Here is an 18,417-nt window from a genome sequence, read left to right on the forward strand (position 1 = left end):
TAATAATGAGGCAAGTATAAATAAGTGCTTATGATGACAGTCTCCCCTAAAAGATCCAATTTTGAGAACCGTATCACCCATCTAGTTGCGTATGTCAAAGTTCCAGGGATGCTGCAGCTGTATTGCCCCTCGATGGCCCACCAACAGCACTGTCTTTAGGCTTCTGGCTCCCAGCCATCACTCCCTCCTGACTGGGGATATGAAGGCTGCGTAGTTCCCTGCCTTACACCGTGATAGCGTCAGCAAGCCAGTCCGCCTGAAAAGGCCAGCACCTGTGCTTTGCTTTATGACCAGTGTCATGCCCAGAGTTACAAGTTACCACACAGCTCCTTCTAAGCAACCACATTTATTCTTCAAGTAAAAGCATTACAGAGAAAACATAAAAACAATAAAAGTTCCTAAACGCATGCTAAAATACTCACTAGAGATCATCCCCCTGCAACTCCAGCCTACGGCACTGGTAGGTTTTAGTCCTTCAAAACCCACAGCTGGGTTTCCCCTGTGGTTACAAGTTCATATCCATCTAAAAAAGATCCAGGATTAGAACAAAGGTTGTTTCTTTATACCGCTGGGGCCTTTGGTCTTGGCCTTCTGTAACAGGTAATTGGCAGAAAATGACCCTCTCCTCAGGGCACAGCTTCAAAAGGCTGGGTTTTTGCATAACTGGAGTTGGGGAATTTGCATTAACTTCTCCCAAGGGATTCCGCAGGAAATCCACTTAACACTTATTGTCCCAAAAGTCCATACTTCTCTGGCACATTTTCAGTATAGTCTTTCTAACTCCCAGGTCTTACATCTGTCACCCTCCAGAGAGGTTACATACGATCCCAGCCCACAATAATACATACACTTAATGCAATAAGGTCTTTCAAGGATATTGCAGGAAATTGCCAAATCTGTCACAGCATGAACACAGAGTCATAGAGTTTAAGGCCAGAAGAGGGACCGTTATGACCAGTTGTTTTGACCTCATGCCTAAATCAGGCCAAAGAATTTCACCTAGTGATTCCTGCATCAACTCAATAACTTGTAGTTAACATAGAACATACATTTTAGAGAGACAGCCACTCTTTATTTAAATAGTGCTGGTTGGGAATTTTCCAATGAACCAGTTTTTCATCAGAAAATGCCAATTCAATGAAACTGAAATATTTTGTAGAAACATTTTGGTTTTGATGAACTTTCACTGAAACACAGACAGGTTTCCATTAGAAACCTGCCTAGTTTCCCGCCAGCTTACCTGGTGTGCTGCTCTGGAGCCGGGCTTCTAGTGTCAGCAGCTCCAGGACAGCCCTGCCCTACATAGTGTCTTGGGGGAAGGGATCCCTGGGCTTCCAGGCTCCTTTCCACAGAGCCAGAAACCTGGGAGCCCTGCCTGTAGCACAGACTCTCAAGGTCTAGCCTCCCAGCTCTGCAGCAGGGAGCCTGAGAGCCCAAGTTCAAGCTGGGGCTCTCAGGTCTTCTACACCCCCTGCTCCATGGCTGGGAGCCCGGCAGCCCAGGAAGCATGGGGAGTTCTGGGTCACACAGTTTGGGGAGTCCCCCAGGAGTTGGACAGCCAGCTGCTCCATTTCATTTAGAAAAGAATCAAACCAAAACTGTTTGATTTGTCTAAAACAAAAAAATTCACAATTTCCATCCTGTGGAAAATGTAGAAATTTCTAGTTTTCTAAAGTGTTGGACCTTCCCATGGAAAGGAAATTCCAAGTTTCAACCAGCTCTAGATTTAAAGTCTGCAAGTGACAGAGGATCCACCCCATTCCTTGATAAGCTGTTTCAGTGCTGAACAACCTTTGCTGTTAAACATTTGTGCCATATTTTCAGTGTGAATTTATATAGCTTCAACTTCCAGCCTTATATCTTGTTATGCCTTTGCCTGCTGGATTAAAGAGCCTCCCAGAATCAGAAATCTTATCCCTGTTTAGGCATTTATAGACCATGATCCAGGAGCGGCAGAAGGTCCCTAAAAATGGGGGGGCCAACAGTGCTGAACTCCTGGCCCTAGCCTCTGTGCTGCCCCTCCCCGCTGGGGACCTGCCCCTGCACCGCCCCTTCTCTCCAAGGCCCCACCCTTACGCCACCCATTCCCTCAAGCCCCTGCCCTCACACCGTTCCTTACCCTGAGGCCCCGCTCCCGCACCACTTCTTCCCCACAAAATCCCACCCTCTGCTTGCTCCTCTTTGCCCCCCCATCTCTCAACTTTACAACCAGTAAAAAGTGGGGGGGGGGGGCATTGCCCGCAGGCTGCCCCCCTTCCAGCACCCCTGCCATGATCAAAACACCTCTTTAATTTTCTCTCCAATAAACTAAATAGATTGAGTGCCTAAGGTCTCTCCTTTCTTTAGCTTTTCGGTTTTCAGTGCAGGAGTTATCTGTTTTCTGTGTCTATACAGTATGCCGCACAATGGGGCCCCAATCCAGATTGGGGCTTTTGGGTGCCACCATAATATTAATATTTACTATCACCGCTACTATTAGTAGTGACATGTTTTCCAGACCTCTAATAATTCTTGTAGCTCTTTTCTGAATTCTTTCCAGTTTGTCAACATCTTTTTTTGAAGTGTGGACACCAGAGCAGAACACAGTATTCCAGTACTGGTATCATCAGTTAAATGCAGCGGTAATACCATTGCCTTACGTCTACTTGATATTCCCCCTGCTTATACAGCCAAAGGTCACATTAGCCCTTTTAGCCACAGCACTGCTCTGTGTTCAGCTGTTTATCTTTCATAACTCCTAAGTCCTTTTCTGTGTCATTGCTTTCCAGGATACAGTGTCCTATCCTACAAGTATGATCTACATACTTTGTTTTTACAATTATATACAGGTCATCTAATCTGAAGACAAAGTACTGATTCTGGAACTTGCTGATGGCACTTTACAGTAACTAGATATATGCATGAATCTGTCTCATTTTCACAGATACAGTTTGTGCTGCTTTTTCCACATAGTCTACTTTCTCTGTACAATCCAGCCTTCTGCATTTTGTTCTTTAGAGCAGTGGTTTTCAACCTTTTTTTCATTTGTGGACCCCTGAAAAATTTCAGATGGAGGTCCTACCCCTTTGGAAATTCAGACTGTGGTTCATGGACCCCTACCATAGAAGTCTTAGACTGAAAACTGACTGAACAGAATTCAACTATAAATGTTACATGTGCTCGGACTGGCATTTGACGCAGTGTGAGAAAGGGTGCCAAACTGTTGGCTTCTCTGGTCACAACAACACTTCTGGGTTTTGACTTGTAGGTGGGGGTAGTCACATAATTTTGATCAGAAAAATTGAATGCCTTTTCTGGGATCTGAAACTTTATTTTCATAGTCACCTTTTGTGGACCCTTTAAACATCGTCTGCGGACCCCCAGGGATCTGCAGACCACAGGCTGAAAACCATTGCTTCCTCCCTTGACCTGCGCCACTTCCAGCAGCTCCTATTGGCCTGGAGCAGTGAACCACGGCCACTGGGAGCCGCCATCAGCCAAACCTGCGACGCGGCAAGTAAACAAACCGGCCTGGCCCACCAGGGGCTTTCCCTGCACAAGCAGCGGAACAAGTTTGGGAACCACTGCTTTAGAGCATATGGCATTGCGTGTGGCTCACAAAATACAAGGGTAGCATTTTCCTTTATTTTTAAGTAACCTATCTGTCCAGTTTATTGTCAAACACACAGTATTTGGAAAACAATTTTAGATGGTCATTTTTCATACTCACAGATTACAGGACTTCCAGTTGTTTGAGAAATACTTAGCCACTCCAAACATAATCAAAGAAAATATAACAGAGGGGAGGGAAACCAGTGCAAGCAAATGAATCCTTGCATTCTTGAGAAAATACCACCCAGACAATAGTACAGTCCCATAGAAATAATGATTGACAACCAAATTTCCTATCACTCCTTTTCCTCCAACTGGTCTGCCTGCCAAGATTTCCTGAATCTGGCTGGAGCCCGGATTTAGGGCCCTGGAGGGTGGGAAGGTCCCAGAGCTCAGCCTCCAACCCAAGCCTGGAAGTCTACACAGCAATGCAAAGCCCCTCAGCCTGAGCCCCGTGAGCCCAAGTCGGCTGGCACTGTGCAGCTGCAGGTTTTTCTTTGCTGTGTAGACATCCCCCTAGGAAACCCCAGGAGGATTAACAAAGGATCAATTGATAATAGATAGCTAAGAGTTTGCAGTAGTTGGTTATGAGTCACATCCCAATACTCTTTAACAACTGGACCTGTCTACCATATATGCATTAAATCTTCTCTTTCATCCCAATTTGGCCAACATTTATCCCCATTCAATCTATATATTGTACATATTTTTAACCTGACCGCTGTGAAATATCATTGAAACAGTATCTTAAAGACATTTTCTTTTATCATACCACAAACTGAGTCCTCTTTTCCAGATCAAAGCCCATTCCTTTGGGGTAATTCATTTATTCAAATCCTTTTCCCACCATGTCATATATGGACATTTCTTTTCAGGAAAGTTGTCTGCAAAGATTGAGATATTAGTTATAATTTTTTGTTTCCTAGTTGACCAGCAGACATCATTTCTATTAAGTTAGTTTCTGTATAAAAATTTTCTAGGAGATTAAGTAATATAATGCCTAAGATACTGGTACCATGGGAGAGTGGGCCAACTGATAATTATTATTATTTTATTTATTTCTGGTTGTTCATTTACTGAAAACACTTTTTTTTTTTTTTTACAAAATTTGGACATTTAATGAAAAAAACTTGTATAAAAAAAGACAGTTTCTTTCCAAACAAACATTTTGACCAACAATTTTTGACCAGCTCTATTTATAAGTTATTGACAACTTTTTACCAGCCTTAACTTTAATTTAGACTGTTTTCCAGAAGAAAGAGCCAGTGGTCAGCTATGGAGAGTGAAGTTCTTAAGGACAGCCATTGGGATTCTGTGCCTCTCCAGAGGTATATAGAAGAAGCAGCCCCTTTGCTCCCCCAAACTGCAATTGTGACAGGCCCTTGTACACGTCAAGCAAATGGGGGAAGGCTCCCTGTGCATTCCCACCCTCCCTCACCACACCACACCACACCACACCTCACTGGAGCTCTGAGCTAGGTAAGTGTGTTGCTGTTAGCACAATAGAACAAAGTACTGTATTAAAAAGAGTCCCTCCTTCTTGTAATTCTCTTGCATTTGAGCATGTAAGCACCTGCTTTTAGCTTTCAGATGGAGCTCAGTAAATGGAGTTCCAGTTTAGAAAAATAAGGCAATTTAATTTTTGTTTTGGAAACATACTTCTCAGTTAAGAAATTTTAAGAAAATACTGCATAACACGTGCACAACAAATTATTGTTGCTTCACTTATACAACAGCCTCCTCAGAGCCAATTCAGCAAAGTAGACAAATATTTTGATTCATAGCTACATCTAACAGGAACCTTCAGGTATAGTCAGATATTAAAATAAACTGTTTTGTTGTATGAACTACTTTTTGCTCATGTAAATTCCCAGAGTTTGAGAGTAATTAAGAATGTCAAGACTCACGTTTTCTCCTCAGGTCTTCAGGCTCAAGAGGTGCCCGAGCTAATATTGCAATCAGCCTCCTTTCTGTGCCCACTTGAATATAGAAAAGCCTTTGGTGCACTGATTAAAATCCCAGGACTGAGGCCTCTTGGACTGTGAGAACCACTTCAAGTATGTCAATGCAGTAACCATGGTAACCAAGCTACTCATGCATACTTAAAAAGAAAAGGAGTACTTTTGGCACCTTAGAGACTAACCAATTTATTTGAGCATAAGCTTTCATAAGCTACAGCTCACTTCATCGGATGCATACTGTGGAAAGTGTAGAAGATCTTTTTATATACACACAATGCATGAAAAAATACCTCCTCCCACCCCACTCTCCTGCTGGTAATAGCTTATCTAAAGTGATCACTCTCCTTACTTTGTGTATGATAATCAAGTTGGGCCATTTCCAGCACAAATCCAGGTTTTCTCACCTCTACCTCCCTCCCCCCACACAAACCCACTCTCCTGCTGGTAACAGCTTATCTAAAGTGACCACTCTCCTTACAATGTGTATGATAATCAAGGTGGGCCATTTCCAGCACAAATCCAGGGTTTAACAAGAACGTCTGGGGGGGGGGGGGGGGGTAGGAAAAAACAAGGGGAAATAGGTTACCTTGCATAATGACTTAGCCACTCCCAGTCTCTATTCAAGCCTAAGTTAATTGTATCCAATTTGCAAATGAATTCCAATGCAACAGTTTCTCGCTGGAGTCTGGATTTGAAGTTTTTTTGTTGTAATATCACAACTTTCATGTCTGTAATTGCGTGACCAGAGAGATTGAAGTGTTCTCCGACTGGTTTATGAATGTTATAATTCTTGACATCTGATTTGTGTCCATTTATTCTTTTACGTAGAGACTGTCCAGTTTGACCAATGTACATGGCAGAGGGGCATTGCTGGCACATGATGGCATATATCACATTGGTGGATGTGCAGGTGAACGAGCCTCTGATAGTGTGGCTGATGTTATTAGGCCCCGTGATGGTGTCCCCTGAATAGATATGTGGGCACAGTTGGCAACGGGCTTTGTTGCAAGGATAGGTTCCTGGGTTAGTGGTTCTGTTGTGTGGTATGTGGTTGCTAGTGAGTATTTGCTTCAGGTTGGGGGGCTGTCTGTAGGCAAGGACTGGCTTGTCTCCCAAGATTTGTGAGAGTGTTGGGTCATCCTTCAGGATAGGTTGTAGATCCTTAATAATGCATTGGAGGGGTTTTAATTGGGGGCTGAAGGTGACGGCTAGTGGCGTTCTGTTATTTTCTTTGTTAGGCCTGTCCTATAGTAGGAGACTTCTGGGAACTCTTCTGGCTCTATCAATCTGTTTCTTCACTTCCGCAGGTGGGTACTGTAGTTGTAAGAATGCTTGATAGAGCTCTTGTAGGTGTTTGTCTCTGTCTGAGGGGTTGGAGCAAATGCGGTTATATCACAGAGCTTGGCTGTAGACGATGGATCATGTGGTGTGGTCAGGGTGAAAGCTGGAGGCATGTAGGTAGGAATAGCGGTCAGTAGGTTTCTGGTATAGGGTGGTATTTATGTGACCATCGTTTATTAGCACTGTAGTGTCCAGGAAGTGGATCTCTTGTGTGGACTGGACCAGGCTGAGGTTGATGGTGGGATGGAAATTGTTGAAATCATGGTGGAATTCCTCAAGGGCTTCTTTTCCATGAGTCCAGATGATGAAGATGTCATCAATATAGCGCAAATAGAGTAGGGGCGTTAGGGGACGAGAGCTGAGGAAGCGTTGTTCTAAGTCAGCCTAAAATGTTGAGCTCTATCAAGCATTCTTACAACTACAATACCCACCTGCGGAAGTGAAGAAACCACATACCATACAACAGAATCACTAACCCAGGAACCTATCCTTGCAACAAAGCCCGTTGCCAACTGTGCCCACATATCTATTCAGGGGACACCATCACAGTGCCTAATAACATCAGCCACACTATAGGAGGCTCGTTCACCTGCACATCCACCAATGTGATATATGCCATCATGTGCCAGCAATGCCCCTCTGCCATGTACATTGGTCAAACTGGACAGTCTCTACGTAAAAGAATAAATGGACACAAATCAGATGTCAAGAATTATAACATTCATAAACCAGTCGGAGAACACTTCAATCTCTCTGGTCACGCAATTACAGACATGAAAGTTGTGATATTACAACAAAAAAACTTCAAATCCAGACTCCAGCGAGAAACTGTTGCATTGGAATTCATTTGCAAATTGGATACAATTAACTTAGGCTTGAATAGAGACTGGGAGTGGCTAAGTCATTATGCAAGGTAACCTATTTCCCCTTGTTTTTTCCTCCCCCCCCCCCCCTCCTCAGACGTTCTTGTTAAACCCTGGATTTGTGCTGGAAATGGCCCACCTTGATTATCATACACATTGTAAGGAGAGTGGTCACTTTAGATAAGCTATTACCAGCAGGAGAGTGGGTTTGTGGGGGGGGGGAGAGGGGTGAGAAAACCTGGATTTGTGCTGGAAATGGCCCAACTTGATTATCATACACATTGTAAGGAGAGTGATCACTTTAGATAAGCTATTACCAGCAGGAGAGTGGGGTGGGAGGAGGTATTTTTTCATGCATTGTGTGTATATAAAAAGATCTTCTATACTTTCCACAGTATGCATCCGATGAAGTGAGCTGTAGCTCACGAAAGCTTATGCTCAAATTGGTTAGTCTCTAAGGTGCCACAAGTACTCCTTTTCTTTTTGCGAATACAGACTAACACAGCTGTTACTCTGAAACCTGTCATGCATACTTGGTGCATATGAAGTCATGGCATAATGGTACGGGAAAGTTTAAAATAAAGTGGTTACAATCAAAATTATATTGCAGTTTAACACTGGAGAAAAATGACCATCTTTAAGAAATGAAGAAATCCAAAACATCAGGAGTGAACTTTTACTATTCAACAATCAAACATTTAAACAGTTAGTTACTGTAGTCTCTCTAGTTCAGCTTGTCATAGGTTTCCATTTAAAGCATGATTTTGAACCTCTCTAACAGGGGTGGCCAAACGTACTGACTCTCCGAGCCACATACAGTAATCTTAACAAATTTGAGAGCTGGGCATGCCTGCAGGGGCTCGGGGCTTCTGCCCCACATAGGAAGCACCAGCCGGGGCTCAGGGCTTCTGCCCCACATGGGAGGTGCCAGCTGGGGCTTGGGGCTTCTGCCTCGCAGGGTATGCCTGCCCCACTCCTGCTGAAGCCCCAAGCCCTGGCAGGCACCCTCTGTGGGACTGAAGCACTGAGACCTCCCTCCCCATAGGAACTGTAAGTAGGAGTGCTGGGGGTTCTGCCACACCCCTTGGCTTGAAGTTGTTTCCATTATATACAATGTTTACAGTTTGGTACAATAGCTCTCAGCACCCCTACTATAAAAATTGTTCCAGCACCCCTGTCCCTCCCCCCGCTGAGCAGAAGCCTCTAGCCCCACCACCCCACTGCAGGGCAGAAGCTCCGAGCTCTCCCCTCCCCACTCCTCTCCCAGTCTGGTAGGCAGAGAATGGGGAGGGGGGGAGCGCAGAGGGAGCTCTGCGAGCCACACATCAACTGTAAAAGAGCCACATGTGCCTCACAAGCTGCAGTTTGGCCACCCCTGTCCTAGAATTTCAGCAAAGGGAAACCAATTTCCCTGAAATGTCATGTGTATACTTCTACAGAACCTAAACAGACATGTTCAGGAAAGTCTGAAGTTAATGAAACAAGGTATATTATCAATTATTACAATAGATATAAGAGATTAAAAGAAAAAGATGATTCGCTTTTTAGAAGTTTCCTAAGCTTTTTTTCTACTTGATATTTCAAAAACATCTTGGCCTGGCAACTCTAGATTTGTTTATTCTATTTACTTTAGTATGGATTGACTAGTTTTTGAAAGGGGATGTGATTTTTGGAGCAATTTGACTTTCTTAAAAAAAAAGTCTGAGAAGTTACAGAGTTACTAGAGGAACTTGGACTGTGGCTTCTTAAAAGCTGTGGACCAAATTATACTCTGAGTCACACTGGTGTAAATCCAGAATAACTCCATTGAAGCAAATGAGGCCAAGTTTTCCCCCTCAGACACAGATGCACACAACTCATTCTGGATTCTCTGGAAGCTGTGTAAATGTATTTGAAGGGACAATTTAACCCACTATTTCAATAGTCTGACTGAGAGCAGACTCTAACCCTTTATTTGTGCTTGCTGGTTACTACATGTGGGATTTAAAATTAAACATTCACCAGATGAAGGCTCCATGCTACCACAATACTTCTTCTGAGGCTTTTAAGCCTCACAGGAAGTTTGTAAATGCTACATTAGTCCTGGACCTTCCAAAGGCTTCCTCTCCCTCTACTTGGTAGTTATTAAATGTTTAAAAACTGGGAATTGTAGATTAAGGGCAAAGGCCCAGTTATTCACAGATCACTTAACTCTCATTGATATCAATGGGAGTTAGGTACCTAAATACCTTTGAGGATAGAGTTAGGCACCCGAATACCTTTGGGGGATCTGGGCCTAAGTTTCCCAAATACCAAACATTTGAAAGTTTGGGAATTTAGAGTTCACGTAGTGCAAATAACCTTAACTCTACCCTGTCTTCCTATCTCTGATTGCTCTACATCTGTGTGGGACACACTGACAGCCACACATCATCACTTTTTCTACTGTATTCTCAGTGTTCTTCCTGTAATGTTTCATATTAAGCATACTAATATGAAGAGACCACATAAGAGCCATGTAGCAAACTAGACTATCCTTGATCCTTGCTTTATAAGCCAGCTGTCCAGTATCACATGATAAACAAAACAACACTACCCATCATACATTCCTGTTATAGTAAAGAGACTACAATATTTTCACATCTTGCCCACTATGTACAATGTCACTGTAATAAACCACATATCCAAGGCAAATTAATAAGGAATATGTCTAACCCACACCCATTCACCCACCTTCTTCCTGGAAACTACAAAGACAACTATAATCATCTCAAACACTCTCTTGATGTGAGGCTGAGACCCAAACATCTGAGAACAACCCTCCTTCCTGCCCCTCATCATTGATCAAATAACGCCTGTAAATCATAGAAAACCTATTCTCCAAAATAAACTATTACCTGTTGCATGTAGAGGATAAAGGATCTAGGACAATTACAGCTGGTCAAAAAATCCAATATTATTTCAGTGAAAATTTTTGAACAAAACAAGTTCATTCTAATTTTTTCACTGAAAATTTATATTTTTTTTCATTTAAAAAATCACAATGAAAAGTTGTTGATTTGAATTCACACCTTTGTTTCATTCTGGGTTTTTTTTGAAAACTAAAAAGTAATAAAAATATCAATTCAAAAGAAATTATTACTATTTTTTTGTCAAAAATTTCATTTGCTATAAAATATTTTGATTTTGGCAAAGTTGCATTTTTTTAATCAAAAAAAAAAAATTGTGGCCTGAAAATTTCAACCAACTCTAATGAAAAAAAAATTGAAAAGTAATTGTGATAATTATCAGAGATATTTTTCTACGTCATGGAATGATGCACAGTATTGCAACATGGGGACAGCATTTGTGGGATCTTAACTCTGAATTTCCACACCTGTGTAGTTTACTAAAACTTTAGGTCAGATTCATCCTGGGTTAAAGGAGTTATTGCACAGATTAATTTGGCCCACTACCTTTAACTGAAAATTTTCAGGCCCTCATATTACATATTTTTATAATTACTTCACACTCATAAGGTTCTTCTGATGTAACCGATCTGTCTGCATAACCTTAAGCTTCTTGCCTGGCAATTATAATAAAATTTTGTGAAGAAATAAAGGTGAATAGTGCTGGGTGTTAGAAGTAGGGTAGAGCAAAAACAGCAGAACAACTACCACCTTGCCATTCATACCACCAGCCCTGGATAAAAAAGCACTGCATTCGGCACTAGTACAGATGACTGTTGATTGGAAAAATCAATTTCTTTCTGGTGGTTACCGAGAAAATGGATGGGAATCATAAGAAACAGCCATTGACTGTAAACTGTATGGTTTGAAATTACTTAGCAGTGCCCACTGAGCCATTTAGTCCTGATCCTCTGATCTACTCAACTCAAATCTCAATACTGACCTGCTCAGCCAGAACACAGGTATGAAGAGACCAGGCTCTCAGCTCCCCACATTGCCCCTCTTAGGTCAGTGGAAGGACTCCTATTCAGGACGCACACCACCAACCCCAGGAGGGTAGTATGGACATGTACCACCCCTAAGATAGGTTGACTTACCGTTCTAGCGTAGACATGCCTCAAAACTTGCCACCTCTTTACCCCTCACCCATTTTCCCAACAAATTTTTCATTTTGTTTACATATTCCCCATTACCCATACCAAGGGGAGTCTCTGACACAACTCAGACCAAACGTACTGCTTCAAGTAGAATCACTACTGCAAGTACGGTGGTACTTTCCAGTGCACAGTACTGGCAAGAGATTTTAGGGGGTACAGGGTACTGGAGAGACTTGGGGCTAGCCTCCACCTCCAGAGGTGGCGGGGGGTGGGGGGGGGTGCTGTGCTCTGGTCCTTAAAGGAGCAGAACATGGCTAGGGAGGGCATTCATTCTTTTTATGGCTTTAACAGCACAATGCATATGCTAACAAACTTAAACAAAGGCTTTGTTTAAGTTTGTTAGCATATGTATTGTGCTGTTATCCTGGTCAGGAGTCCTCAAGAGGAGAGGGGTGAGGGGAATGGAAAGTGTTTAAAAAGTGGTTTTGGCTCTGTTTCTCCCCATTAGTCTGAATTATCCATAAAAAGAAAAGGAGTACTTGTGGCACCTTAGAGACTAACCAATTTATTTGAGCATGAGCTTTCGTGAGCTACAGCTCACTTCATCGGATGCATACCGTGGAAACTGCAGCAGACTTTATATACACACAGAGAATATGAAACAATACCTCCTCCCACCCCACTGTCCTGCTGGTAATAGCTTATCTAAAGTGATCATCAGGTTGGGCCATTTCCAGCACAAATCCAGATTTTCTCACCCTCCACCCCCCCCACACAAATTCACTCTCCTGCTGGTGATAGCCCATCCAAAGTGACAACTCTTTACACAATGTGCATGATAATCAAGTTGGGCCATTTCCTGCACAAATCCAGGTTCTCTCACCCCCTCACCCCCCTCCCAAAAACCACACACACAAACTCACTATCCTGCTGGTAATAGCTCATCCAAAGTGACCACTCTCCCTACAATGTGCATGATAATCAAGGTGGGCCATTTCCAGCACAAATCCAGGTTTTCTCACACACACCCCCCACCCCCATACACACACAAACTCACTCTCCTGCTGGTAATAGCTCATCCAAACTGACCACTCTCCAAGTTTAAATCCAAGTTAAACCAGAACATCTGGGGGGGGGGGGGGGTAGGAAAAAACAAGGGGAAATAGGCTACCTTGCATAATGACTTAGCCACTCCCAGTCTCTATTTAAGCCTAAATTAATAGTATCCAATTTGCAAATGAATTCCAATTCAGCAGTTTCTCGCTGGAGTCTGGATTTGAAGTTTTTTTGTTTTAAGATAGCGACCTTCATGTCTGTGATTGCGTGACCAGAGAGATTGAAGTGTAACACACTTATAATAATAAGTCATTATGCAAGGTAGCCTATTTCCCCTTGTTTTTTCCTACCCCCCCCCCCCCCCAGATGTTCTGGTTTAACTTGGATTTAAACTTGGAGAGTGGTCAGTTTGGATGAGCTATTACCAGCAGGAGAGTGAGCTTGTGTGTGTATGGGGGTGGGGGGGTGTGAGAGAACCTGGATTTGTGCTGGAAATGGCCCACCTTGATTATCATGCACATTGTAGGGAGAGTGGTCACTTTGGATGAGCTATTACCAGCAGGATAGTGAGTTTGTGTGTGTGGTTTTTGGGAGGGGGGTGAGGGGGTGAGAGAACCTGGATTTGTGCAGGAAATGGCCCAACTTGATTATCATGCACATTGTGTAAAGAGTTGTCACTTTGGATGGGCTATCACCAGCAGGAGAGTGAATTTGTGTGGGGGGGGTGGAGGGTGAGAAAACCTGGATTTGTGCTGGAAATGGCCCAACCTGATGATCACTTTAGATAAGCTATTACCAGCAGGACAGTGGGGTGGGAGGAGGTATTGTTTCATATTCTCTGTGTGTATATAAAGTCTGCTGCAGTTTCCACGGTATGCATCCGATGAAGTGAGCTGTAGCTCACGAAAGCTCATGCTCAAATAAATTGGTTAGTCTCTAAGGTGCCACAAGTACTCCTTTCCTTTTGCGAATACAGACTAACACGGCTGTTACTCTGAAACCTGAATTATCCATGACATTCATACTGCATCACATGAAGTCCAGATCATTAGAGGAATGCCTCTGCTTGCACTGACCAGAGGATGTTTGGATTCTGATGTCAGCTCAGTTCTGCAGCCTGACAGCTTTCAGGTATTGTCCCCAGTGTACATAGAATTCTTCTTTGCAGCCAAACTAGTCTAACATGCATTTTGCTGACTGGAACTGAAGCAGCAAAACAAAGAAAACAAATGCCTCATTTTCCAGCTTTATGGGTGAGAGAACTGTAAGTGAAGATTATAATGCCAGACACTGATGACCTTAAACCAGCTGCCTCAGGAATCTGCCAAGAACTTTGCTGAAAATATGTTCCTCATTTTAGCAACATAGCTAAGACTTATCACACATCTGCCCTCCTTTATTCGAGTGACACTCTTTCTGATCTGACAGCTCAGGCATTGTCAGTTTCATCTAGAACAATTTACAAGCTTGGAAGCTAATCCTGTAAACCCTTAACCATTTGATCAATCCCACTGAAGACAATGGGACTATTTGCATGTCTATGGACCACTTTTGTGGTAAGAGTTTCAGGAGTCTGTTCTGTTCCTATAAAGGAAGCTGAATCTCCCATTGAAATGCAATGTTTGGATACAATACCATAATGCAGTTTAGGATACAGTTCTACTTAAAATTTGTCTTTTAAGTCATACATATACTGAAATGGCTCCTCACACAACTCCCATATTCCATATAAACAGACGGAAATACTACATATTCTGGGGAAAGTGAGTAGTTAAGCATGTTGATGTTTGTATATGCAAACACCCATTTCATCACTGTACTGGAAAATATAGCTGAACTTAATTTTCTATGGAATTTGAAGAAAGTTTAACAGCCCCAATTGTTTTCTGTGTTAATCAGTGTGAACCTGAAAAAATTACATGCCTTCTAAGAGAAAAGAATCAGTCCACACTTACCAAAAAAAAAAAATTCCTTCCAACTGGTGTTCAGAAGAGTGCTACAAGACACAAACATAACCTCATGAGCAGAGGGCAGAGAAGATACCCTCCCACATTATGACTAGCAAAAATAATAAATAATAATAATAATAATAATAAAATCTCAAAGAGGCAGAGGTTCACAGATTCGCAAACCTAAAAACCTGTGTTATGCTTTAAACCACCTCAGCACATACCAGGTTTATGAACATTCAAAAGTTAACTGCAAAGGAACACTGCAGCCCATTAACCTGAATGTGTGCCAGCCAGTATGCCCACACTGACTAAAGGTGCAGGCACACCTGAACAACTAAAAATTAACCTTGCCCTTTTAAGCTAAAAAGAGTCATGTCACTGGCTCCATCTCTGTTGTTACATAACAGATAAAACACCTGTAGGGCATGGTGCTGGCACATAGGGTCTCAGGTACGTGGTGTGATTTTTCAGAATCTCTTTTGGGAATAGTCATGTAGGTGAAATAGCTGGTACTTATGATTATGCTATTTCTATGCATGTATATTCATCTTGGTATCTGAAGTTATGAATATTAGCTATGTTTACTACATGTTTGCTCCTGTGGTAACGCCCACAAAGTATGTAGCCAGCACATTAAGGGACAAGTCAAGTTGAATGGCCCATTAAGGAACACTTAGCTCACAACGGACCCGGGAAAATGCCCGTCTACACTTAATGGACTTTTTGTGAATGTTCTAACTGGAATATGGGTCGGGGTAATGGACATATAACTTGCCCATGTGACTCCAAACACCATCTTTCACAGTAAGAACAGATTTCCCTTTACTTGGCACTTGGCAGAAGCTAAAAGGCCCAGGCCTGGAAACATATCCATTTTGCCTCCTTCCTGCTCTGGCCTCTTTCCTGCTCCAGCCTCTGTACTATGAACATATACTAATGGGAGCATTCTAACCAAGGGACTGAGGACTTTAAGGTAATCTGGAGCCTTCATATTTCCTTGATCCTTTGCACATGGACTTATGAGTTGGATATGGTACAGAGACTGTTCTAGCCTCATTGATTGCTGATTTCTCCCTTGCAACCGACAAAGATCAGATGTCTGCTGACTTCCTCACATGAGTCAGCAGCCTTTGATACCTGTGGTATAAGCAACATAGCCCTTGCTTGAGTGGTTTTGTTCTTTCCTCTCCAAATGTCAAAGCCTGTTTCCATTGAACTCAATAGCAAAACTCCATTTGATCTCAATGGGAACAGGATTTGGCAGCAAGAGATCAGAGAATGCGATTTTGATCAATTGCTTATCTGTCCAGAGACGGTTCTCATGCATGTTCTGCCAGGCTGATTTTGATTGCCCTTCCTGTATGTCATGCTGAGGAAAATAATAAAACAATTTGGGCTGTAGTTCTATCAAAATGCACATGGCACACACCGTTCTATGCCTCTTTTCCATCAAACCCCGATGGCGCAGCATCTTTGCTTTCCTAGTGACTGGTGGAGAGCAACACTTAGATAAAGGCAAGCGGCAGAAGCTTAGTTTGTACATAAGGGAGGCACTAATAGTGTGTTAAGGGAAAGTGGGGTGATTGTCCTTCCTGTCCTTCTTTCATTTAAGAAGGGGTGCTGCTGGATCCTCAATGACACCTGGAAGTACAGGTGGCACCAAGGTCCCAAAGCATAATTTTACAACTGCATCTGTTTAACAGATGCAGTTGTAAAATTTTAGACACGTAAGGGGGATGCTGGAGGGGATGGGGAGAGTGTGGGGGCCCCGGGCGGGGTGGGGAGGAATCACATGGAGGGTCATGTGCGGAGGTCACGTGCCCTCCCTTGTGTCCCTCCCATGAGTGCAGTATAGGCAAGAAATTATTTCTGCTTGCACCACTTGGTAGAATAAACAAACAGATCTATTAACTATAAAGATATATTTTAAGTGATTATAAGTCAAAACATAACAAGTCAGATTTAGTCAAATGAAATAAAAGCAAAACACATTCTAAGCTGATCTTAACACTTGCAATACCCTTAGAAACTTAGATGTTTCTCATCACAGGCTGGCTGGTTGCTCTTCAGCCAGGCTCTCCCCTTTGATCAGCGCTTCAGTCGCTTGGTGTGGTGTCTATAGATGTAGGTGGAAGAGAGAGGAAGAGCATGGCAAATGTCTCTTCCTTTTATCATGTCCTTTTCTCCCTCTTGGCTTTGCCCCCCCCCCCCCCCCCCAGAGTCAGGTGAACATTACTGAGTCTCTCCAAGCAACAGTGAGCAATTCCCCTGGTGTGGCCTCATGCAGGTGAGACATTGCATTGTAGCTTCCTTAACGGACAATGGCTGTTGATGGGTTGTTTGACACCCCACCCGGGCGTTGGTTACTTTCCTTGCTGTTGCCTCTGGGGAGCTAATATCTGGCTGATTCCCCCAATTTACAGCATGTTTTAGTGACAACCATACTCACAATTCTCATAACTTCATATGCATTAATGATGTACATATATGGATAGAGAAATGACTTTCAGAACATCATAACCTTTCCCCTGATACCTTACAAGGCATGCTTTATACGTAAGATCACGATTATATGAAAATGAGGCATATGGGGGTTACAGCACGCTCCCCCAAGGTACAGAATGTCACACACCTCCAGTGTAGTTTGATTGTATGCCAATAAAGAAACCACAGTGACAAGTTTAGAGTTGAGCTGAATTCTTGGGAACTGAGTCAATAATGTCTCAGAAGCCACTCCAACATATTCCTGACTGGATAAAGTCTCTAAGGCTACCCCAACAACCGCATGTGGGAAGTGAACAATCTGATTGTCAAACATATTTTTCTCACCTGGAGTCTCCCGGGAATAGACCCTGTGACATAGGGCCAGAAAGGGTTAAGCAACTTGCAGGCTAAATGACCCCAAATTCAACCTTTAAAGACATATTAGACAAGTATAAAAACAACCAGGAGTCTGGTGGCACCTTAAAGACTAACAGATTTATTTGGACAGCTCTCCAAACTGAAGCAAATACTCACCAGCAACTACACACCACACCACAGAAACACTAATCCAGGAACCAATCCCTGTAACAAACCCTGTTGCCTACTCTGTCCCCATATCTACTCTAGCAACACCATCATAGGATCCAACCACATGAGCTACACCATCAGGGGCTCATTCACCTGCACATCTACTAATGTTATATATGTCATCATGTGCCAGCAACGCCCCTCTGCCATGTACATTGGCCAAACCGGACAGTCTCTACGCAAAAGAATAAATGGACACAAATCAGACATCCAGAATGGTAACATACAAAAGCCAGTAGGAGAACACTTCAGTCTCCCTGGACATTCAATAACACTGCAATTGTCTACCAGCTGCAGGTGTCCTAAGTCAGCTGACTTGGGCTCGGGGGTCTGTTCAAAAGCATCTTGTGGTCCGGATCCCTCTCCTACAGCATTACATTATTTTTTTTAATTGTGGTTTAATACAGTTAGTCAAGTTTTCACCTAAGCAAAACTTACATAGCTCACCATGCGGGTGAAAAGAGAGGATTTGAGATTATATCTTCTATATTGTTTTGGTGTGAGAATATAGAATTTATACTTCCAAAACTAGGAGACCAAAGTGAATGTACAAGCTG

At 42.8% G+C, this 18,417-nt stretch overlaps 1 protein-coding gene across 3 annotated transcripts in view; it reads right to left on the reverse strand.

The window, feature by feature from the left end:
- Positions 1–5,646, reverse strand: part of IGSF5 (immunoglobulin superfamily member 5) — a 96,300-nt gene extending 90,654 nt beyond the window's left edge. For 2 of the 3 annotated variants that reach the window (XM_048866391.2, XM_048866361.2), the window contains exons 1-2: positions 5,499–5,646; positions 4,364–4,475 (exon numbers count right to left, since the gene is read on the reverse strand). In XM_048866391.2, the coding sequence (XP_048722348.1) occupies positions 4,364–4,417 (54 nt within the window). In that variant the 5' untranslated portion in view covers positions 4,418–4,475; positions 5,499–5,646. The remainder of the gene's footprint in view (positions 1–4,363; positions 4,476–5,498) is intronic. The other variant, XM_048866381.2, reaches the window with a different exon arrangement.
- Positions 5,647–18,417: the final 12,771 nt, after the last annotated feature.

This window comes from Caretta caretta, chromosome 1, assembly GCF_965140235.1.
Source record: "Caretta caretta isolate rCarCar2 chromosome 1, rCarCar1.hap1, whole genome shotgun sequence".
In the NCBI taxonomy this organism is placed as follows: Eukaryota; Metazoa; Chordata; order Testudines; family Cheloniidae; genus Caretta; species Caretta caretta.